The 21,695-nt window shown below is 46.4% G+C and overlaps 2 protein-coding genes across 13 annotated transcripts in view; one reads left to right on the top strand and one right to left on the bottom strand.

Annotated features, from left to right (window-relative positions):
• Positions 1–2: 2 nt before the first annotated feature.
• On the bottom strand, positions 3–6,861 carry nfrkb (nuclear factor related to kappaB binding protein). The gene is made up of 26 exons (XM_003971283.3): positions 6,761–6,861; positions 6,316–6,457; positions 6,009–6,210; positions 5,787–5,914; positions 5,531–5,702; positions 5,349–5,453; positions 5,195–5,268; positions 5,026–5,107; positions 4,747–4,939; positions 4,561–4,672; positions 4,357–4,483; positions 4,171–4,248; positions 3,997–4,073; positions 3,818–3,864; positions 3,671–3,731; positions 3,395–3,569; positions 3,207–3,313; positions 2,988–3,111; positions 2,788–2,867; positions 2,436–2,635; positions 2,068–2,332; positions 1,808–1,984; positions 942–1,667; positions 646–752; positions 372–507; positions 3–292 (listed from the first exon to the last, which is right to left on the bottom strand). Exons 2-26 carry the CDS (start codon positions 6,439–6,441, stop codon positions 161–163), a joined length of 3,813 nt encoding a protein of 1,270 aa, XP_003971332.2. The 5' UTR covers positions 6,442–6,457; positions 6,761–6,861; the 3' UTR covers positions 3–160.
• A 514-nt stretch (positions 6,862–7,375) lies between these two features.
• Positions 7,376–21,695, top strand: part of LOC101072939 (ryanodine receptor 1-like) — a 35,810-nt gene continuing 21,490 nt past the window's right edge. For all 12 annotated transcript variants that reach the window (XM_029848169.1, XM_029848168.1, XM_029848165.1 and 9 more), the window contains exons 1-49: positions 7,376–7,570; positions 9,553–9,672; positions 9,743–9,841; positions 9,941–9,961; positions 10,101–10,175; positions 10,252–10,330; positions 10,411–10,523; positions 10,613–10,712; positions 10,798–10,894; positions 11,008–11,082; positions 11,162–11,318; positions 11,410–11,574; positions 11,656–11,777; positions 11,854–12,040; positions 12,109–12,244; positions 12,333–12,428; positions 12,587–12,705; positions 12,775–12,908; positions 12,997–13,238; positions 13,392–13,584; positions 13,684–13,900; positions 13,980–14,084; positions 14,172–14,275; positions 14,351–14,434; positions 14,505–14,664; positions 14,734–14,881; positions 14,998–15,203; positions 15,291–15,465; positions 15,544–15,752; positions 15,918–16,276; positions 16,369–16,498; positions 16,596–16,756; positions 16,835–16,997; positions 17,080–17,166; positions 17,252–17,478; positions 17,557–17,995; positions 18,186–18,767; positions 18,871–19,071; positions 19,157–19,268; positions 19,343–19,486; positions 19,606–19,879; positions 19,957–20,071; positions 20,190–20,322; positions 20,436–20,530; positions 20,618–20,753; positions 20,848–21,034; positions 21,117–21,228; positions 21,323–21,443; positions 21,525–21,694. In XM_029848169.1, the coding sequence (XP_029704029.1) occupies positions 7,523–7,570; positions 9,553–9,672; positions 9,743–9,841; positions 9,941–9,961; positions 10,101–10,175; positions 10,252–10,330; positions 10,411–10,523; positions 10,613–10,712; positions 10,798–10,894; positions 11,008–11,082; positions 11,162–11,318; positions 11,410–11,574; positions 11,656–11,777; positions 11,854–12,040; positions 12,109–12,244; positions 12,333–12,428; positions 12,587–12,705; positions 12,775–12,908; positions 12,997–13,238; positions 13,392–13,584; positions 13,684–13,900; positions 13,980–14,084; positions 14,172–14,275; positions 14,351–14,434; positions 14,505–14,664; positions 14,734–14,881; positions 14,998–15,203; positions 15,291–15,465; positions 15,544–15,752; positions 15,918–16,276; positions 16,369–16,498; positions 16,596–16,756; positions 16,835–16,997; positions 17,080–17,166; positions 17,252–17,478; positions 17,557–17,995; positions 18,186–18,767; positions 18,871–19,071; positions 19,157–19,268; positions 19,343–19,486; positions 19,606–19,879; positions 19,957–20,071; positions 20,190–20,322; positions 20,436–20,530; positions 20,618–20,753; positions 20,848–21,034; positions 21,117–21,228; positions 21,323–21,443; positions 21,525–21,694 (7,734 nt within the window). In that variant the 5' untranslated portion in view covers positions 7,376–7,522. The remainder of the gene's footprint in view (positions 7,571–9,552; positions 9,673–9,742; positions 9,842–9,940; positions 9,962–10,100; positions 10,176–10,251; positions 10,331–10,410; positions 10,524–10,612; positions 10,713–10,797; positions 10,895–11,007; positions 11,083–11,161; positions 11,319–11,409; positions 11,575–11,655; positions 11,778–11,853; positions 12,041–12,108; positions 12,245–12,332; positions 12,429–12,586; positions 12,706–12,774; positions 12,909–12,996; positions 13,239–13,391; positions 13,585–13,683; positions 13,901–13,979; positions 14,085–14,171; positions 14,276–14,350; positions 14,435–14,504; positions 14,665–14,733; positions 14,882–14,997; positions 15,204–15,290; positions 15,466–15,543; positions 15,753–15,917; positions 16,277–16,368; positions 16,499–16,595; positions 16,757–16,834; positions 16,998–17,079; positions 17,167–17,251; positions 17,479–17,556; positions 17,996–18,185; positions 18,768–18,870; positions 19,072–19,156; positions 19,269–19,342; positions 19,487–19,605; positions 19,880–19,956; positions 20,072–20,189; positions 20,323–20,435; positions 20,531–20,617; positions 20,754–20,847; positions 21,035–21,116; positions 21,229–21,322; positions 21,444–21,524; position 21,695) is intronic.

Below are 21,695 nucleotides of genomic sequence, written 5' to 3'. Positions count from 1 at the left end.
AACAGAATTACAAGTTTTATTCCACTTTTATGAGTCGGATTACAAAGTGCCAGGGCGATCTAGACAGAACGGTGATATTACTGTAACGTATGAGAAATGCTACGTGAAACAGCCTTTTTCAAATCTGTGTTTTTGCATTGAACGTCGACGGAGGCGGAGCTCACTGAGCTGGTGGGTCTGGTGGGCGTTTAGGTGAAGCTGCTGTCGTGACGACGACCGTGGAGACGGACTTTGGGGAGCCCGCGGCCACGTGCTGCTGCAGCTGCTGCGTCTGGACGGTCTGGATCCGGACCTAAAGAAGAACGAGCGTTTTCGTCCCATTTCTGAAGATTATTTTCAATTCCAGCTGGAAAAACAAGAGGCGCGCTCACTTGTGTGGCCTGTCCTTGCTGCTGAAGCTGCTGGAACTGCTGAGCTGTGACGAAGCTGACTGGTTTGTTCCCTGCGATCAGCTTTGTTCCGGCAGGCACCGAGGTCAGGATGATGTTCCTGCCCAGGCCGCTGATACTGCTCACGCAGAGAGAAAACAGCGAAATGCTTATTGTTTAAACCGTTTCAATATTACGACTTTGATTTGGGGTTTTAAACATGAAAAGTACGATGAGAAATAGGCCGTAATTGTCCGTTATCCTTAATGAGGCTTACTTTGTGTTAATGCTTCCTTTTACCAAAGGGGTGGTCACCACGCTCTTGCTCTTCAGCGGCTGGTTAAGGACTGACAGCGGCACCGTTATCCGTGCGGGAAGCTTTCCCTGCAATGACGAGATCACAGGCATGCTTGAGGATTTGGAATGTGGAGGCTTGAAAGGCTATTTTTGAAAATAAATAAATAAAATAGGGTCAAGGAAAAAAAAAAGAATAAAATAAGGGCGCACCCATGACAACAGCGACCCCTGAAGGCTAAATGGATATTTCACCATTTCCAAATATTATTATTTTACCGTTTGTGTTGTAACCACTGTAGCAGGGACCTGTCGCACTGTAGCTGTAGCTGTTCCTAGAGTGAGAGGGGACCCGGAGACCCCCGGAGCTACAGTGATTCCTTTAGCACCAGCCACAACGCTGGCAGCCATGGAAACAACATTGGCACACGTAGACGCCATGAGAGGTTTACTGCCGGTGGTGGTCGTCATCGTGATGGTCTGACCCTGCTTCTGTGGGATGACACCGAGTCCTGGCATTATCCGAATGGTGGTGCCGGTCTTGTCGGGCGAGGAGACGGCGGTGAAAGTCCTCGCCTTCTGGTCCCCCACAGCCAGCGTGGGCATCAGGCGGATGGCTGTGTCACCCGCAGCCTTCAGGAGGGCGGAGGCCGCGGGGGCCGCTTTACTGGTCTGCACCTCCGCCGCGCAGGGCAACGCGCCTGATGCGGAGGACGGCGACGCTTGGGGGGGGGTGACGTGGAGAGTTGCCGAGATGCTCTTGTTGCCTGTGGTGGCGCTGCTCAGGAACTCAGGGGTGAGTTTGACCGTTGCGACTGGGGATTTGGCAAGAGTGGCCATCATGTCTGGGGTGATGCGCAGCACCGTCTGTCCCTTTGCATCCGTGGTGATGGACGAGGGGGGAAGACGCAGGACGTCTTTACCCTGGATGCGCAGGTTGGTCGCAGTGATTGGGATCCCTGTGCCTCCTGGACTCTTCATTCCCAACTGGCCTGTGATGGACACCTTTAACAAGAGTAATACAGTCAGGTTTAGAAGGGTGACAACGGCGATGAAGGTGGAGCTGCTTTGCCCAGTCAGCATTCCTGTCTCACACCGTCACCTGACTAATTATCCTGGAAAAAGGCCTCAAGCAAGTAGTGTACCTGTTTGATATTTGGGCTGGTCACACCTTGCAGCACAGCAGGAGAAGCCGAGCTTCCCGGACTCCCAGGTGAGAGCGTCGGAGGTTTGGCCACAGCTACAGCAGACACAGAGAGGGTGGTCGGCACCTGGACCGGGCTGCTAACGGTCTGAGTCCTCAGAGGCACAGACACCACTGCCTGTCAATGGGCAGAGAGCATAGTTGGTTATACATTTACAATTACCCCTCCCTGGGGAAAACAAGAAGCTTTTATTTAGGTACCTGTGAAATGGCCGATACCGACACCGGCATCCTGATCTGGTGGGGTGTCTGATGCACCAGTGCTGCTTGCTGGTTTCCTGCAGAAGAAGCCAGGCCTGACTGGGTAGAAACCATCCGGACCTGAGGGAGGGAGCCTGCCGCCAGGTGACTCACTATCCTGGCGGCGTGTTGGGACGTGACGGGCTGTGAGACTGGCGGACCGGACTGAGAACTGGGTAAGATGGTTCCCAGCTGGGGTAGAGATGGAGGAGAAACTAGAAGAACACTGGGAGGAAACAGGGGCAGAAGATTAATGATTACCAGAGAACAAGTTACAGGAATATACATCAGTACATAGTTTTTTTTAACGAGTATGGGGTCACACTTACCCTGGACTGGATTTGACTGTATCTGGGAGGCCACTCTTTGTGGGTGTCGTGGCTATGCTATATGGTAAAGGTGATTTCGGGGTCCCAGGCGTGGTCACAGTGGGTGTAGTGGGGGTAGGCGACATGGGATTACAGGCAGGATCCTGGCCCCCCTCCTGACATCCAGGTGCTTTACTGGCCCCATCTTTACTTCCAGATTTCTGCTCATAAAATGCATTTAAAGCACAAAATCCAGTGAAATTCACATTTTCCCCACCACCACTGTAAGTAAATTTCAGTGTACTGATATTTTAACAGCGTCTTGTTGGAGTAAACAGGTGAAGCCTCGGGGAACTGGCAGGAGCAGACTCACAGGCTTGGATGAAGGTTTCGGTTTTTGCTGTAAGGCTTTTCTGGCTTTGGCTGCAGCAGCTTGAGCCTGGTGAATCCTCTCTGGGAACAAACAAACAAAAAATTCAACCAAACGAGCAAGCAAGTTAAAACCATCTAAACTCTAAACATCAGCTAACGTCAAACAAACCAGCAGAGGGAATATTCTAAAAGATCCATTACCGAACTCCTCCTGACTACGACTGCGGTGCAGATAAATCCAGAGTTTGCGGCCGATATCATATTTGACGCAGGGGTCTTTTTCATAGTGGAGTCTGTCCAAGGCCCCACTGACAACTGTGTTCACCTGGATGACAAAGGAAGTTTCATGGGGAAAAAAAACCCCATAAGAAACAAGTTAAGAAGGTGAAGACAGGTGCAGGAGGAAATAAAAGGTCTCACCTGTGCACTGGTGACATCTGCAGCCAGGAACTGCGAGTCCTTCAACAATTCACAGATCTCCGCCCTCGTCCCTTCTCCATTAGGCAACCTTGCTGCTGCGTCACGTACTGCAGGAAGAAAAAATGGAATCAAAAACACAGACAAAACGGTCGAACTGCCTTAGAATCACAATCAAATCAAACTCTGACCCAAAGACAGAATGGTGACATATGGGGGCCGGTCTGAGCGGAGCAGCGTGTGTTCCCTGGCTTTGTTGAGAGACATCTCCTTATCAAAAACCCCCTTGACGGGCCCCACCACCGACTCAAAGCCGTGCATCCGGAAAGTGAAGGCTTTGTGCGGCTGGTTGTATCTCTGCTGCTCCTAACAAACGAACCGCAAAAAGTATGTTGGCTCAGAAAGTTCCCAGAGATAAATATAGAATAATAAATAGATCAATAAAAGATTTCTGGTAGCACACAAACCTGGATCTGAAACACCTGCCGCTCATCACCTGTGCTGGGACGCACCACGTAGTCCGTTGAGCTGCAGAGTTTGAGAGACCTGCTGTTAATTATCACAATAATTCCACCATGAGCACTTAATAAAAGAAGCCCATCACATAATCTTACCCTCTGGGGGTGGGAGAGGTCATCTCTGCCAGGTCTTCATTTTCTGTCTGTGGGAAGGGGGGAAAAAAGGCTTTTTGAGTTGGGCCACATAACAAACGGTAAACAGAGCAGAACAACTGTATCAAAGTGTAACTTAAATCATTTCAGGTAGAGATGAAAGTGCATTTTAAAGACGCGACCTTGACGATCAGATCTCTGGAGTCCAGCCACAGCTGACAGAGGGCACTGACGTCCTTCTCTGCATCCTGAGTAGGGCCTTAAAGACAAGCGGTTGACTTTAAACTCCAAACAAACGGCGCTCTTCATAGATGTGGCTGCATTCAGAGAGTATTCGACTTCTCGGCCTTTCTTACCAATCCACCTCCACTGCTGCGCTTCGTCGGAAAACTCCACAAACGGAGAAAAGCCACTGGGGAGAGCCATCATACCATCTGAGTGACCATGTCAGGCCGCAGGGAAACACAGGAGGAACATGTTGGCTTGGGTTGCAGAAAACAAGGTCTGATCGTTTCAGGTTGTGTGACGATACTTCTTCCTACCTTTGGTCTCTCCAGCCAGGAACTGCAGGGCCTGAACAACCAGATCGGACCAACACGGAACAGATGAAAACCACACATTCAGGGAGCTTGCTGGAGATGCCTGCCATGCCTGAACCTTGTCCTCCAGCTAACAGATCAACATTTCAATGTTGTCATTTATAGAACACACACACAGACACACACACACACACAAACAGTGTGTACCACTGAAGTACTGCTGAGGATGTCCGCTCTTAAGAGGCTCTCCAGCAAGTTGAAAAAACTGACAGCAATTTCTTCGACTATAACGGTGCTGGTCTGAGTCTCCTCCACAGTCCTGCAATAACGGTGGATATTACATGAGGGTTACATTAGGTTCGACTCCTGCCACGTGCACGGCACTAGACTCACTCTTCCTTGATATTGGGCAGCGGAGTTGATGGCGTATCTGGGAGGGAGTTCATGATGTTTGCTGGGGGTGCTAGGGAGTCTGAAGGGGCAAGAGATTCACAGGGGTCTTCGGTTTCCACTTTTATCGTCCTCATTTTCTTCTTCCTTCTCTCATCTTTCAGTTTCCTCTTTGGCAGAGTCAGATCACAGAGTGCTGGGGTGAAAAGGTACCGGGAATTCAACGACAAAATGCACTAGCCATTAGATTTAAAACACACACACTAAACACTTTTTACTTACATAAAGTTCCTTTCCGACTAAAATTGGTTCTAGAGAGTATATCACCAAGATTGATATCTGAGGTCATCAGATCTGGGTGGTCCTGAAATAATTAAATATTGGTGGAGTAAACAATGCACCAAAAAATACAGTAAATAAATATAATTATGAAAAAAAAGCATTTTCCTACTGGCAATCTCTTCCTCTTCTCTCGATGGTTTTGCAGCATTATTCTCAAGTCCTGTTCCCCTAGTTCTATTTTATCTGTGGGAAAAAAAATAACAGTGAATATTTATTTGGATTGAATAACCACAGGAATACAATCAAAGTGAGTTATCTCTCACCAGTCGACTTCATGTCTTGGGTGGAGAGGCTAGGAAGAATTTTAAGTGACACAGTTGGAGTTGGAGAAGACGGAGATTGTGGTGTTTGGGTCCACAATGACACGTCTGGAAGCAATGATGAGATATACAAATGTAGTGAAATGTCGTATTTTGGTTGTCAAACATCTTGGTCTTCTACAAACCATCATCGTCCGAGGAAGCATTGCTGTCTCCACATTCCGTCTTAACCTCTTTCAATATGCGGTTCAATCTCTTTCTCACTCTTTGCTCCCGTATTTCAGCATGTGTTTTAGACAGCAACTTTCTTTTTGGAGGAAAATCCAGACCATTGTGCACTGCAAACTCCAGCAATTCCTGCAACAAAAAGATGCATTAAAGCCTGTACATAAATTCTTGGGACAAACGGTACCCTTTATGTATTTGATTTAGAAAGCATACCTTTCTAGAGACAAGAATCTGCTTGACCAGTCTGTGGTAATACTGCTGAAGAGAGTACAACTGTCGCTTTTTCTGGGACTTGGCACACAGTTGGCGGTACTTGACCACCTCTGGGTGGAAGAACCCATCTATGGGAAGGTGACAATCGTTAAAACTTTGATCAGCACAACTTCATAAAACACATGATTTCACATGGGTGGGTTAAAAAAATGCTAGAAGCACCTCTGAATAGTTTCTGTGCAAGATGAAGGGGATTTCCAAAGTTAAAATTCCCATTATTGAATAAATCGCTGATGGTGCTCTCTTGCTCCCCGGCATTGTTTTCAGGAAATTGTGGCAAAAACTGACGAAGATGCTCTCTCTGAGAATCCGACAGGACTTCGCTCCAGGTGCTTTCACTCACCACGGAGAAGAAGATGTCAGGCTGTTGTGAACCAAAGGGAATCATTATTGAACATCTATACTGCAAATCACGCATGCAGACAACTGAACGGCAAGTCAACACCGGGCTGTAGGTAATTTAACTGACATCCTCCAGGAGGTCCTCTGGAAGGTTGACTCTACAGTTGCCAAGCGTGCATTCCTCTGTGATGTGTCCAACAGGCTCTTCTTTTGGGTCAAGTGGATCTGTAAGCATATGGGTTAAGGCATCCATTCTTCTATGTACCTCCCTGTACGAAGAAAACACACAAACACATATACGAGTCAGGCCAACGTTTGAAGCGTTTACACTAGTGCATGATTTAGAAGTCGTCAAGTGCGAAACAATTAATGAAGGAAAAACTCAAGGATACAATCAAAGCATTAGCTACTCGGTGCAGTAACGCTTTCATTGTGGCGCTATTCTATAAACTAAGCTATAGCCCGTTAAAGCATTTTGGGGTCCTGTATAATATTTCAATGTACTCACAGCACTCGTATAGATATATTTTCTGGTTTGCAAAACTAAACGAACTATTTAAATTTGCACTCACCCGACGCCGCTAATGTTTTGTGGAGGGGGGAAGTATTTTATTGACGCACCGATTTCTTCTTCTACTAAATGAGATTCCGGGATTTGTCATTTACGCACTCTACTGCCCCCTATAGAGAAGTAGTGCTCGACCACATAATGTCTTCAAGACAGAAAGTTTGTTAACTTTTTTCACTTCGTCATAGTCATAGTTGCTTTCTGTATTTTTATTTATTTTTTAAATATATTTCTGCATCCAGTTTCGTCCATGCATTATAATCTTATTGGGCGGTAAAGGCAAGATTCACAGATTTTTGAGGTAAGACTAGCTAGGTCATGTAACATATTACATTTTAATATTTTAAGAAAAATGTGCAGTGTAACATAAACATGTTCAGATTAGAATTTTTCTGAACAATCTTTAAACCAACATCTTTAATTCGAATGCACCCTCAGTGTAGTGACTATGCATATGTGTATATTCAAATCTATATGCAACTTGTCTTTACTGTGATTGTTCAGATTTGATTGAAATGATGGCAGAACTCCCATAACCTGAAATATGAAGCACTGTTTCAGATTCGTCAGCTTGCTCCACCTCCTGATGATGTTGTACCAAACGGTCCATCCCTCTGCCTCAAGCTACGGCCGCACAGAAAGTGGCACCGGCTGTGCCCTTCTGAAGGCTTTCAGACATTACAATAGGAACCAGGAATTCAACTGAGGCAACGAGACGGAAAGAACTTGTTACTGCTCTAAAGGCTCCACTTAATGCCTTTGAAGGATGGCCGAAGGAGCAGATGGAGAGGAAGAGATTCAATTCCTCCGTACTGTAAGTGATGCTGTCGCTCTCTCAGCTGTTATTAAACTTACACAGTCAAGAAGGACAGTCAGTAGATTATTGTGTATTACATTATTGCGCTGTGAGCGATATAAAGTGTTGCGCTCTCCTGCTTTATGTTTAACTTCTACATTCTCTGAGGCCGGATTGACAAGGACAGGTGGCTGCTTTTGTTGGCATTGTTACCTATTTATATACTCACACTTGTTCTGTCACTGTTTTGAAATTCCTGTTGCCATTCGCACAAACATACATAGTTCAAAGTCCAAACACCTTAAATAAAGATTCGCTCAGTTGCGTTCATCAGCCAAACTCATTAGTGGTTATTAATGATTACAGCGTGAACTTGAATAAAATGTTGATTCCAATCTGATTTCAAAGCAGCAGAAATGAGACCTAAAGGTTTTTATAACCTTACATTATTGCAGATCATCTCCATGCTTTTGTTTGGATTTATGCTTTTCTCTTTTTATTGCAGCTGTAATAATCATTTTTCACATTCTTAACAACTGTCTCTGTAAATAACACAATTAAGAAAGATTTATGTCAAATTCTGATCATGGGGGCTGATTTTTCAAGATGTCAGATATCTGACGACACCTCGGGGGGTCTGATTGTTCTCACTTCCCTCAACTTCAAGCCCTTTTTCCCCATAATGGGACATTAATTTGAAATGAGATTCAAGGTTGTTGTTTTTTTTCTTCTTTGAAAGTTCAGTGACAAATGGTTTGGTTGAAAACATTTTAATCAATCCAATTAATCCCGTTTATTTTTGTTGCCTTGCTCACTGCCACGCCGTCCCTGTGGTGATCGCTCCGCTAATGCGGTGCAGAGATGCCCTGTGGTCGGACTGTCGGTACTCAATGATGGCTCAGCTATCGTTTCAGGACTCTGGTAACCGTAGCCTTGATGTTAGCATGAGAGAGATGCTTCTCGTCTACAGATGGTGTCTCCCGTGGCTTCTATCCACTTAATGATGGCTTGTTCATTTTAGGTCTGCCAGAGATGTTTGGATTTGTGCTGAGACGTTTTAATATTTGCATTTTAGCTGATTTTGAATGGCTGGAAGGGGTTTGAAAACTATGGCAGCAAGGTGGCATAAAGCCCTCTTCATTTTGCTCGTGTGCCTGAGGTCTAAATTTACAGTGTAAAGATTAACAGGTTGAGAGCTTGGCCCATTTAAGTGGCTGCTTATTAAAGCCCATGTGGATGGAAAAAATAGTTGTTTCTCCCCCTTCCAGTCTGGTGGCCATTATAATAATAATAATAATTATAATAAGTTATGACTTTAATCAGGATATGAAGACATGACATTGATGCAAACAGGTGTCGATTTGCTGCTCTGCAGCCTCACAAAGTGCTGCAGAGACAGAATAGAAGCTATTGTGAAGGGAACTCATCCATTATTTGCCTCTTCAGACTCTCTACAAATATCTTTTAGTGTTTCCTGTCCCAGCAAATTCACGCCAGCTGACTGGCTGCAGCCGCGTCTGCCTAATCTGGGCCAATCATTTTCCTCCCTGTATCAAATCCTAGACCCTAAATGTCGGTCGCCTTCCAGAATAGGATGTGTGAACAGCAGGTGCAGCGGCTTGAAATAGAGAGTCGGGGGTGAGAGTGGGAGTGGCTGATATCATGGTGCCAGTGGGGGGGGGGACAGAGAGCTGGGTCACTAACAGACAGACAGACAGACAGACAGAAATTCATTGTCAAGACAAAAGCCAGTCAAGGTTACGAGAAACTGTGTCTGAAAACTGCTCTTTAACTTTTGTCACCTTCTTAATTGATGGTCATTCATTTACTTATAATATTTTGTCCATTTTTAATCCCCCATTCAAATTAATCATGTCAGATTTATTCATGCTGCAGCTCATTTTATCTCAAGTTATATTAAATAATCACCTATTAATAGCAGTATGATAATATTTCCTGTTCCTGATTTTGCCTCTTCTTTTACCCCTCCCCCCCCACAGGGGGACCATGTGGTGCTCCAGTGCACCGCCTCCATTCTTAAAGAACAGATCAAGGTGTGTCTCTCCTGCGAAGGCTTTGGGAACCGCCTGTGTTTCCTTGAGACCACCTCTAATGCTCAGGTAGTGAAGGGATACAGATGACACACGTGCTGCTTCTGTGCTGGGTGTGAGTGGTGGGCTTGTGTTTCAGAGCGTCCCCCCAGATCTCGCCATCTGCTGCTTCATTTTGGAACAGTCGCTGTCTGTGCGTGCGCTGCAAGAGATGCTGTCCAACACCTCCCTGGATGAGGTGAGGGGGCAAATATGACCAAAAAGGGTCTCTTTCCTATTTAATTGGTATATTATTTAATAATAGAGCATTGTTTATAACTCAGTCTCTTTCTTTTAGGCTGTGGATCTGGATAAATGGGTAAATTTGCTCTCTTTCAAACAACACTACAGTGTTCCCCAACGACCAAGGGCATTAACACAACACCTTTTTCACGTTGGTGGACCTAACCACAGGATTTATCAGGATAATTTAACCTTTTTTAAATTTTTTTTACCAGTCATCCCAAGGTGGGGGTCACAGAACGCTGCTGTACGGACACGCCATCCTCCTGAGACACACCCACTCCAGCATGGTGAGCACACTCGACATGCACGACCCCCAACGGGCGGTCTGAGCGTGAGGTCACCTCGCTTCCCTCTCTGCTGCAGTACCTGAGCTGCTTGACGACGTCCCGGTCACTGACGGACAAGTTGGCGTTTGACGTGGGCCTGCAGGAAGACTCCACAGGTGGCTCTGGCTCCCTAATGCAGACACTTTTCACACAAGTGCTGGTCTCACCTTCTGAACTGGTACTTTGTCCATCACAGGAGAGGCCTGCTGGTGGACCATCCATCCAGCGTCCAAGCAGAGGTCTGAAGGGGAGAAGGTCAGGGTGGGAGATGACCTCATTCTTGTCAGTGTTTCTTCTGAGCGTTACCTGGTAACCGTCACTTTATTTCCACGCGTCTTTACTCCCGAGTTATACTATTAAATAAGCTTTATTTGACCAAAGCGCCGCTTTTCTTTCAGCATCTCTCTTACGCCAGCGGGGACCTGATGGTCGATGCCTCCTTCATGCAGACACTGTGGACTATGACCCCGGTGATGTCAGGGTGCGAGCTCGCTGAAGGTCGGCCGTTTTGTTGTTGTACATATAAAACGCAGCTTTTGTTCAAAGGCCTCTTCACATTTGATAAATATGATTTTTCCTCTAGGTTTTCTCTCCGGAGGGTACGTGCTAAGACTTTTCCATGGTCACATGGACGAGTGTTTGGCGATTCCAGGAGCCGAACAAGGGGACGACCAGCGCAGGTGACCAATATCCTCACATATTACTGCTGCCATCTGAAATAAACTGATGATTGACAGGTTGGAAATAGTCAGTCATAACTTGGAATCATAAGCTGAGGTATTTTTTTTTTTAGAGTTGTTCATTATGAAGGAGGGGCCGTGTGCAGTCACGCACGATCTCTATGGAGACTGGAGCCACTGCGTATCGGGTAAACGCCACCGTCTGTGTATCAGGACAACGAATTTACAGTGACAGTCAATGTTGCACATGCTCGTGCTCTTTTGTAGCTGGAGTGGGAGCCACATTAAATGGGGACAGTCTTTTCGAATACGTCACATAACAACAGGCCGATACCTTTTCCTGGATGAGGACAAGGGGCTCCTCTTGGTCGACGCCGAGAAGGCCAATTCCAAGATGTCTGCTTTCTGCTTCAGAATCTCAAAGGTCACATGTCACATGTGCTGGAACTTTAAATGTCTTTTTTTTTTCTCCTTCGTTGCTCTAATAAATAATCTATTTCTAACCAAACACACAGGAGAAGATTGAAGTGGCCCAGAAGCGTGACGTGGAAGGAATGGGCACACCTGAAATTAAATATGGAGAGTCCATGTGCTTCGTGCAGCACGTGTCATCGGGACTGTGGCTCACATATGCGGCCGTGGACGCTAAATCTGCACGCCTGGGTCCTCTAAAGAGAAAAGTAAACCCACGCGCGTAAACGACCTACAACAAAATCTATAAGTTGGCAAATGCTGAGCGTCAAATGCGTGCTTAATTGCAGGCTATACTTCATAAAGAGGGCCACATGGATGATGCTCTAACAGTGGCTAGATCACAGACTGAGGAGTCCCAAGCTGCCAGAATGATTTACAGCACAACCGGCCTCTTCAACCAGTTCATCAAGTAATTATTGACCTTCATCTGAGTCTTTACTGATGTTTCTCTGGCGGATTTATAGAGTTTCCCCCCACGTTTCCAGGGGACTAGATGCCTTGAGTGGGAAAAACAAATCGGCAAACCCTCCTTCTCTGCCAATGGACGCAGTAGTGCTCTCTCTTCAGGACCTCATTTTCTACTTCCGACCCCCCGAAGAGGAGCTGGAGCACGAGGAAAAGCAGTTCAAGCTTCGCTCCCTCAAGAACAGACAGAACCTTTTCCAAGAAGAGGTAGAATCTTAGATCATGGCTGATTGGTCTCTAATGAACGTTCTTAATCCTGTCTTTTGTTTGAACAGGGAATGATTACCCTTGTCTTGGACTGTGTGGATCGACTCAACGTTTATAACACAGCAGCCCACTTTTCAGAGTATGCCGGGGAAGAAGCAGCAGAATCATGGAAGGAGATAGTCAACTTACTGTATGAACTGCTCGGTACGGGCCTGGGGTGGTTTTAGGTTACCGTAGTAACCATTGTTATGAGGCCTTCACGTGTCTCCTCTGCCTTTCTTCTTTCACGAAGCTTCATTGATCAGAGGCAATCGTGCAAACTGCGCCCTGTTCTGTGACAACCTCGACTGGCTGGTCAGTAAACTGGATCGCTTGGAAGCGTCCTCAGGTGACAGCACACCATACAATACTGGTTGCATCGGTTGGTTATGTAGACATCTTACGATAGCTTCGATGAAGTTTGAGTGATTATTGCTTCACTACTGTAGTGTGTTGTTGTTTTATGGAATCAGTGTTATTATTGTAGCTTTGACATTTCCATGACAGGAATCCTGGAGGTGTTGTACTGTGTTTTGATTGAGAGTCCAGAGGTGCTGAATATCATCCAGGAGAATCACATTAAGTCAATTATCTCTCTGCTGGACAAGCATGGCCGTAACCATAAGGTCAGGAAGGTTAAACAGTATTTTAAACACTCTGAGCCTCTTTACGCTTGAGTCTTCCTGTATTTTCAGGTGCTGGATGTTCTCTGCTCCCTGTGTGTGTGTAACGGTGTTGCTGTCAGATCAAATCAGAATCTCATCACAGAGAATCTGCTCCCTGGTCGCGACCTCCTGCTTCAGACCAACATTATCAACTATGCAACCAGGTAAATCAACTGCCGAAGGTACATTTCTGTCTTCATTTTATGCCGACAGTGCCAAAGCGTTCCGTTTTGTTTTGTGCTTGTGCTTCAGCATGAGGCCCAACATTTTCCTTGGAACCTGTGAAGGATCCACTCAGTATAAAAAGTGGTATTTTGAGGTGATGGTGGACCATGTTGAGCCTTTCCTCACAGCTCAGCCTTATCACCTGCGTGTGGGCTGGGCTCTGACTGAGGGCTACAGTCCTTACCCCGGCGGAGGGGAGGGCTGGGGGGGGAACGGAGTCGGTGATGACCTGTACTCGTATGGATTTGATGGACTTCACCTCTGGTCAGGTAAAGCACTAGATGTGTGAAACCAAAGCACACACACTGGACGGTTAATATTCTGGTTTCATCTAAATATTCTGATAAAATACCACTTCCCAAGTGTTCATTTATGTTTACAAGCTTTGATTTACTCACTGTGACTTATGTGAATGCTCACAGGGCGTGTTCCTCGTCACGTTGCCTCGCCCAATCAGCACATCCTAACAGCGGAAGATGTGGTCAGCTGCTGTTTGGATCTGAGCGTTCCGAGTATTTCCTTCCGGATCAACGGCCACCCTGTCCGGGGCATGTTTGAGAACTTCAACTTGGACGGCCTTTTCTTCCCTGTGGTCAGCTTTTCTGCAGGCGTCACGTGAGAACGTTTACCACTGCTGTGGCTAACTTAAAAAAAAAAAAGAAGAAAGTTTTGTTGTGTAATAATGACACAGACGTTTCCTTCTAATTTGACCAGGATTCGGTTTCTCCTGGGAGGCCGTCACGGGGATTTCAAGTTCCTCCCCCCGCCCGGGTATGCCCCGTGCTATGAAGCCGTGTTGCCCAGGGACCGGTTGCGGATTGAGCCCATCAAGGAGTACAAGCATGATTTCGAAGACGTCCGCAACCTGCTGGGTCCCACTCAGTCCCTTTCACATACAGCCTTCACACCTTGCCCCGTCGACACGATACAAGTGCGCTCTTAATCTGTCTTTTCGTCATTTTTGTGTTTGTTTGTTTTTTAAATGCGTGTGCGTGTTTTATTCTTTTCAGATTGTTCTTCCTCCTCACTTGGAGCGGATTCGAGAAAAGCTTGCAGAAAACAGCCACGAGCTCTGGGCCGTCACTCGCATTGAGCAAGGATGGACATACGGACCAGTATGTGCTCGCAGGACTGGTTATTTTTGCTGCTGACAGTAAAAAGCTCATTTGCACACTAACAATCTTCTATCGTGGCTTTTCAAGTTTCGTGATGACAACAAGAAGCTGCACCCCTGTCTGGTAGATTTTCAGAGTCTGCCTGAACCAGAGAAGAACTACAATTTAGCGATGTCAGGAGAGACGCTCAAGTAAGTCAAAATCTTTACGTGAACAGCCATGTTGTCAGGAGCTTTGTTAATTATTTGCATCACGTCTTTTTAAAGGACTCTGCTGGCGCTTGGCTGCCATGTTGGAATGGGAGATGAGAAAGCAGAGGAGAATCTGAAGAAGATAAAGCTTCCTAAAACGTGAGCTGTGAGATTGATTTTTATGCTCCCTCGCTAGGACGCATCCCAATAACTCAGCATTGTTTGCTAGTTATATGCAGACCAGTGGATATAAGCCAGCTCCTTTAGACCTCAACCATGTTAAGCTGACTCCAAATCAGAACACTCTTGTGGAACGACTGGCAGAAAATGGACACAACGTGTGGGCCAGAGACCGGGTCCGTCAGGGATGGACCTACAGCATCGTGCAGGTACCTGAGAGGAGGCTGGAAGCAAAGGCTGCTCTGGAGTCCCTTCATATCTTTATATTACTTGTTTAGGATATAGTGAACAGGCGGAATCCTCGGCTTGTTCCCTACAACCTACTGGATGAAAAGACTAAAAAGACCAACAGAGACACCGTTTGCTCAGCTGTTCGGACTCTCATTGGATACGGTTATAATATCGAACCACCTGACCAGGAGAGCAGTAAGTTTTACAAGCAAGAAGCTTTCAGTGTGTCTTTGAACGATCTAACCCACCAAAATAACACTTTTTAGTAAATGCTTAGGCTAATTCTGAAGTGTTCTTTTGTGTCCGTGCAGGTGCAGATGGACCAGGCAGCCCCCGCGGAGACAAAATCAGAGTTTTCAGAGCAGAGAAATCTTATGCTATCACACAGGGGAAATGGTACTTTGAGTTTGAAGCCGTAACCGTTGGAGAGATGAGAGTTGGCTGGGCCAGACCCAGTGTTCGTGCCGACACAGAACTTGGAGGAGATGAGTTGGCTTATGTCTTCAATGGCTTCAAGGCAGGACCAAAATCTTTTTTTGCATTTGTGAAAATCCCAATGAGTCTGCAATCCAAAAGTGGGAATTAAAGTGCTTCCTTTTTCCAGGCCCAACGTTGGCATATGGGTATGGAGTCCTTTGGGCGACAGTGGCAGTCTGGTGACGTGGTTGGATGTATGATTGACCTCACAGAGATGAATATCATGTTTACGCTGAATGGAGAAATGCTGATCAGCGACTCAGGCTCTGAGATGGCATTTAAGGATATTGAGATAGGAGAGGGTATGTGAGTATAAATTTCAAGGTGTGGGTATTTGGATTTTTAATATTTGAGCTCCTATGTGTGTTATACAACTACAGGCTTCATACCGGTGTGCAGTCTGGGTCTGTCCCAGGTCGGCAGGATCAACCTGGGCCAGAATGTCAGCAGTCTTCGTTACTTTACCATCTGTGGCTTGCAAGAGGGATTTGAACCATTTGCCATTAACATGAAGAGAGACATTACCATGTGGTTCAGCAAGAGCCTCCCACAGTTCATGAATGCACCGACAGACCACCCTCACGTGGAGGTATTTTACATGATGCGCATTATCATTGTTAACTACAGTACCTGCTATTAGCTACACCTGCAGAAAGGGACCCATCATGAGCTTTTTTCTAATAACACAGGAATTCTGTTATTGGACAAAAGTTGAACTCACATTTGTCAATCATCACCTTCCATTGCGGTGTAGGTGACTCGGGTAGATGGGACAGTGGAAACTCCTCCGTGTCTCAAAGTCACCCACAAGACATTTGGATCCCAGAATGCCAACACAGACCTGCTGTTCTTTAGACTCAGCATGCCCATCGAGTTTCACGAAACGTTCAAAGTTCCTGCAGGGACCACCCTCCTCACTCGTGCCCTGACCATCCCCGAGGAAGACGTGGTGGAGGTGGACCCCGACTCTGACTTCGAAATTCTGAAGAAGTCCGCGACTCGCAAAGAGCAGGAGGAGGACAAGAAAGAACCATCTGTGCCTAAAGAAATCCCCGCCATCAAAAATGGAGAGAATGAGAAAGATGCCTCCACTGAGAAAAGCAAGAAAAAAGGGTTTGTTGACATTAGAAAGGCGCATGGCTTAAATATCATATACAGCGATTATAATTCAACCTCGTCGCTGAAATTGTCGCTGCTATTTTCAGTTTCCTTTTCAAGGCTAAGAAGGCGGCATTGATTAACCCGCCCCCTGTTGTTCCCACAATGCCACGGTTAGTGGAGGATGTGGTGCCAGATGACAGGGACGATGTCGACATCATTCTCAACACGACCACAGTAAGACCACAGACAGACAGACAGACAGACAGACATAGAGCTAGATGGGTAGATCTATTAAGAAAATTAAAAATCACCATTTATCCTCCTTTACCAGTACTACTATTCTGTGCGAGTGTTTGCGGGTCAGGAGCCCAGTGGCATCTGGGTTGGCTGGATCACCCCTGATTATCATCAGTATGACCTTCATTTTGACATAAACAAAGTGAGAAATGTAACAGTCACCGTTGGCGACGACAAAGGCAACATACACGACAGGTAGGACGTGTTCCTGTTCACAGCAAACGCGTATGTCTGCAAAATCTGAGCCTACCTGATGGAAACGGTCTCTCCCAGTATAAAACGCAGTAACTGCTACATGGTGTGGGGAGGGGAGTTCAGTAACTCCCAGCAGACTCGGGTCAGTCAAGAGGACTTTATCATCGGCTGTCTTGTTGATCTGGACACAGGACTCATGACTTTCACTGCAAATGGAAAAGAGATCAACACCTTTTACCAGGTCAGCTATGTTCCAATAGTCACACTTTTTCTAATAAAACCACAGGTATGTTCCACAACTATGGGGTGTTGTCTTCTCGCAGGTGGAGCCTAACACAAAACTGTTCCCAGCTGTCTTCGTGCTTCCCTCCAGTCAGAATATGATCCAGTTTGAACTCGGCAAGCTCAAGGTACGCTGATGAAACAGCAGAACCTCTTACAGAGCTTTCTGCCTTCTCCAATGAATCTTTTCTCTGGGTTTGCTTGTCGCGCTAGAACATTATGCCGATCTCCGCCGCCATGTTCAGGAGTGAACGCAAGAACACGGTCCCCCAGTGTCCCCCTAGACTAGATGTCCAGATGTTAACCCCGGTCATCTGGAGCCGCATGCCTAACCATTTCTTGGCTCCAGAGACGGGTCGTGTAAGTGAGCGACTGGGCTGGATTGTCCAGTGCCATGAGCCCCTCACCATGATGGCCCTCCACATCCCAGAAGAGAACAGGTCAGAATCACTGACAAAACATTACATATAAGGATGTCACCTTTATTTTTTCACCCAAATGACGCTTGAATCCTCCAGATGTATCGACATCCTGGAACTGTCTGAGCGGATGGACTTGCTGAAGTTCCACTATCATACTTTGAAGCTGTACGGTTCAGTGTGTGCCCTGGGAAACAACCGCGTGGCTCATGCCCTGTGCAGCCATGTGGATGAGTCCCAGCTCTTCTATGCCATACAGAACACCTACTTGCCTGGACCAATCAGGAGTGGCTTCTATGACCTACTCATCAGCATGCACCTGGAGTCTGCAAAAAGAGGCCGACTGGGAACAAACAGGGAATTTATCATTCCGATGACGGATGAAACACGCAGTATCACTCTGTACACTGATAAATCGTGTGCTCTTCCCGGGGTGGGCCTCACCACGTGTCTGAGACCTAAACTTCACTTCTCCTCTGTTGGATTTGTGGGAACAAATCAAGACATCTACACCCTGAGTCCTGTCATCCCTTTACAGGTAAGGAAGCAGCTCTCTTTTTTTGGTCATGTCACAATGCAGGGTGACTAAATGTTAACCCCGTTAAGCTGGTAATGACTAACCAATAATTATAATCTTCTGTAATGGCCCCTTTTAAACTAGCGAGACAAAAAAAATCACATGCTCAAAAGAGAGAATGAACAAAAAGGCTGTTGATTTGTGCTTCCAGGTGCTGAAGACCAGGGCCCTGAACATGCTGACGGAGGCTGTGCAAGATGGGGTTCAAGCCATGAGAGACCCTGTGGGAGGCAGTGTTGAGTTTCATTTTGTTCCTATCCTCAAGCTTATCAGCACGCTCCTCATCATGGGTGTGTTTGACGACGAAGATGTTACACACATTTTGAAGATGCTGGAGCCCACGGTGTTCAGCGGCAAGAAAGAAGAAGAGCCCGCCGAAGAGAATGGAGAAACAAAAGAGCAGAAGGAACAGGAGGTTCCCCAACAAGCAGGAGCTGTGGGGGAACAGCAGCAGGAAGCAATGGAGGAGGAGGAAGAAGAATTCGAAGAAGAAGAATTTGAAGACGATGGTTTGGGTGAAGAGGAGGAGGAAGAAATGGAGCAGGAAGAAGTAGAGAGCACAAAAGCCCTCGTGCCACAGGAAGAACATAAGGAAGAGACAGAAAGAGTCAGTGGTGAAAAAGGAGCTCAAGAAACAGAGAAAGAGAAACATCTAGAGACGAGTGGGGAGAGTGAAGAATCGCTGGAGGAGGGTCTTTTTCAGATGAAGCTGCCTGAGTCTGTCAAATTACAGGTTTGTTTGACCTTTCTGGTATGGGCAGAAACATGGGCAAACTCTTTTTTGTGGTTTTGTAATGGTAGAATTAAAGTGACTGGTTTGGTTTTGTGACCCACAGATGTGTACTCTGCTGCAGTACTTCTGCGACTGTGAGCTCCGGCACAGGGTGGAGGCGATTATCGCCTTTTCAGACATGTTTGTCAGCCAGATACAGTCCAACCAAAGGCAGCGCTACAATGAACTCATGCTTGCTTTCACCATGAGCGCAGCTGAGACGGCGCGCAAGACCCGGGAATTTCGTTCCCCGCCACAGGAGCAGGTGAATCTACACAGATATCAAGCAGGACAAATTCTCTTACTACTCAATACACATCTGAAGCCGTTCAATGTTTGGTTTTGCGTAGGTCAACATGCTTATGAATTTCAAGAACTGTGCTGAAGATGAAGAGTGCCCCATTCCCGATGAGGTCCGCGAGTCCATGCTGATTTTTCACAACGCTCTGCTTACACACTGTGGTGAGGCTGCATTTGTATCATCAGTCCACCGCTAACGCTGTGGTACAGCCTCTAAATCACAACTCCACTCCAAGGTGTTCACATCGACGAAGAAGAGGAGGAGCAAGAAGTGGATAATTCGCTCCGTGGGCGGCTGGTCCGATTGTTGGAAAGGGTGAAAAAGTTCCGCGAGAAGAAGGTGGAAGTGCAACTTGAACCGCAGGAAGATAAAAAACCAAGTAAGCTTCTCATAAAAACATAAAATATATGCGTGTGTGTTTGTGTTTGTATCGTTGAAGACTGTCGATTGAATAAAAATTCCCCAGACCAAATCCATTATACTGTATGTGATCCTCAGGCACGCTGCAGGAGCTCATTTCACATACGACCATCCATTGGGCCCAGGAGTCATTCATCCAGAATCCTGAGCTTGTGCGTATGATGTTCAGCCTCCTTCACAGGCAGTATGATGGGCTGGGTGAACTCATCCGCGCCCTCCCCAAGGCCTACACCATCAACGCCGTCTCTATAATTGACACCATGGATCTGCTCGAGTGCTTGGGACAAATCCGCTCGCTGCTCATTGTTCAGATGGGCCCAGAAGAGGAGCGACTTATGATTCAAAGCATTGGGTGGATATCTGAATGTGGCTATATTTACATTTTGAAGTGTGTAATGGAGAGTGTCAATATTTTTTCATCTTCTGCAGAAATATCATGAGTAACAAAGTGTTCTATCAACACCCCAACCTGATGCGAGCGCTTGGCATGCATGAAACTGTCATGGAGGTCATGGTTAATGTACTGGGTGGTGGGGACTCCAAGGTATTTTTTTCTTTCATAAATCTCTGTGTATCAATAACCCTCGCTCTGGAATGCCAAGTAATGAGATGAAGCGCGGCCATTAACTGCTTTGTTTTTGAAACACACTTTCCTGCAACAGGAGATCAGATTCCCTCGTGTGGTAACAAACTGTTGCCGCTTTCTGTGCTATTTCTGCCGGATCAGTCGCCAAAATCAGCGTTCTATGTTTGACCACCTCAGCTACCTTCTCCAGAACAGTGGCATTGGCCTGGGTGATTGTCTTTTAGCCTTGTTTATATTTCTATATATATATATATTGCATGGTGATATATACTTTGTGGGAGAATTTACTGAATGCTCCCCAAACTTTATTTTTTCTCTGCAGGAATGCGGGGCTCCACGCCGCTGGATGTGGCTGCAGCCTCTTGCATTGACAACAATGAGCTGGCACTGGCCCTCCAAGAGCAGGATCTGGAAATGGTGAAATACATTTTGACGTGTCTAAAGCGACCATAATGCTGTCATGCAGATATTGTTCAGATTTTAAATGCACTCACATGGTCCCAGGTGGTGAAGTATTTGGCTGGTTGTGGACTTCAGAGCTGTCCAATGCTACTGGCCAAAGGTTACCCCGATATTGGATGGAATCCCTGTGGTGGAGAGAAATACCTTGACTTTCTTCGATTTGCTGTATTTGTCAATGGTCTGATCCTTGTTTTGATGCAAAGACAAAATCCCATTGTGCTGATAATAGTGAATTCTTCCCGTCACAACTACTCTTGTTTTCTTGGCTGTAGGAGAGAGTGTAGAGGAGAATGCCAACGTGGTAGTACGCCTCCTCATTCGGAGGCCCGAGTGCTTCGGTCCTGCCCTGAGAGGAGAGGGTGGCAACGGTCTGTTAGCGGCCATAGAAGAGGCCATCAAGATATCGGAGGACCCCGCGAGGGATGGGCCGACCACGAAGAAAGACAGACGTTTCCCAATGTAAGCGTCTCCCAAATGCTAGTGATGGCCTCTGAAGTCGCTGTAGCAGCAGTTGACAGCTCAACTATTTTTCCCGCGATAGGTTTGGAGGAGAGGAGCAACATGAGGAGAACAGGGTGCACCTGGGAAATGCCATCATGTCATTTTACTCCGCCCTTATTGACTTGCTTGGTCGCTGTGCTCCGGAGATGCATGTAAGCTGTTTATGAGCTGGAATAGAATCCTACCCGCTCAATTCATAATCTAGCTGAAACTGTTTATTAAAAACGCAAATGTCGGTAAATGCAGTTGATCCAGGCTGGTAAAGGTGAGGCTCTAAGGATCAGGGCTATTCTGAGGTCTCTGGTCCCCATTGAGGATCTGGTGGGTGTGATCAGCCTTCCTGTTCAGATTCCTTCTTTTGGAAAAGGTAATCCCACAATTTTCTCCAAGTTATTTTACCAGTAAAAAGCACCTCTAATGAATCCCTGCTTTTCTCTTTTGTGCTTAGACAACAGTATCATCGAACCAAAGATGTCAGCCAGTTTTGTGCCGGATCACAAGGCTCCCATGGTTCTCTTCCTGGACAGAGTGTACGGTATCGACAACCAGGATTTCCTGCTCCATGTCCTGGAGGTCGGATTTCTCCCTGACATGAGAGCTGCTGCTTCTCTGGACACGG

Source organism: Takifugu rubripes, chromosome 15 (assembly GCF_901000725.2).
Source record: "Takifugu rubripes chromosome 15, fTakRub1.2, whole genome shotgun sequence".
NCBI classification, from domain to species: domain Eukaryota; kingdom Metazoa; phylum Chordata; class Actinopteri; order Tetraodontiformes; family Tetraodontidae; genus Takifugu; species Takifugu rubripes.
The sequence above is the reverse complement of the archived record's forward strand: the minus strand, read 5'-3'. Positions and strand labels throughout refer to the sequence as shown.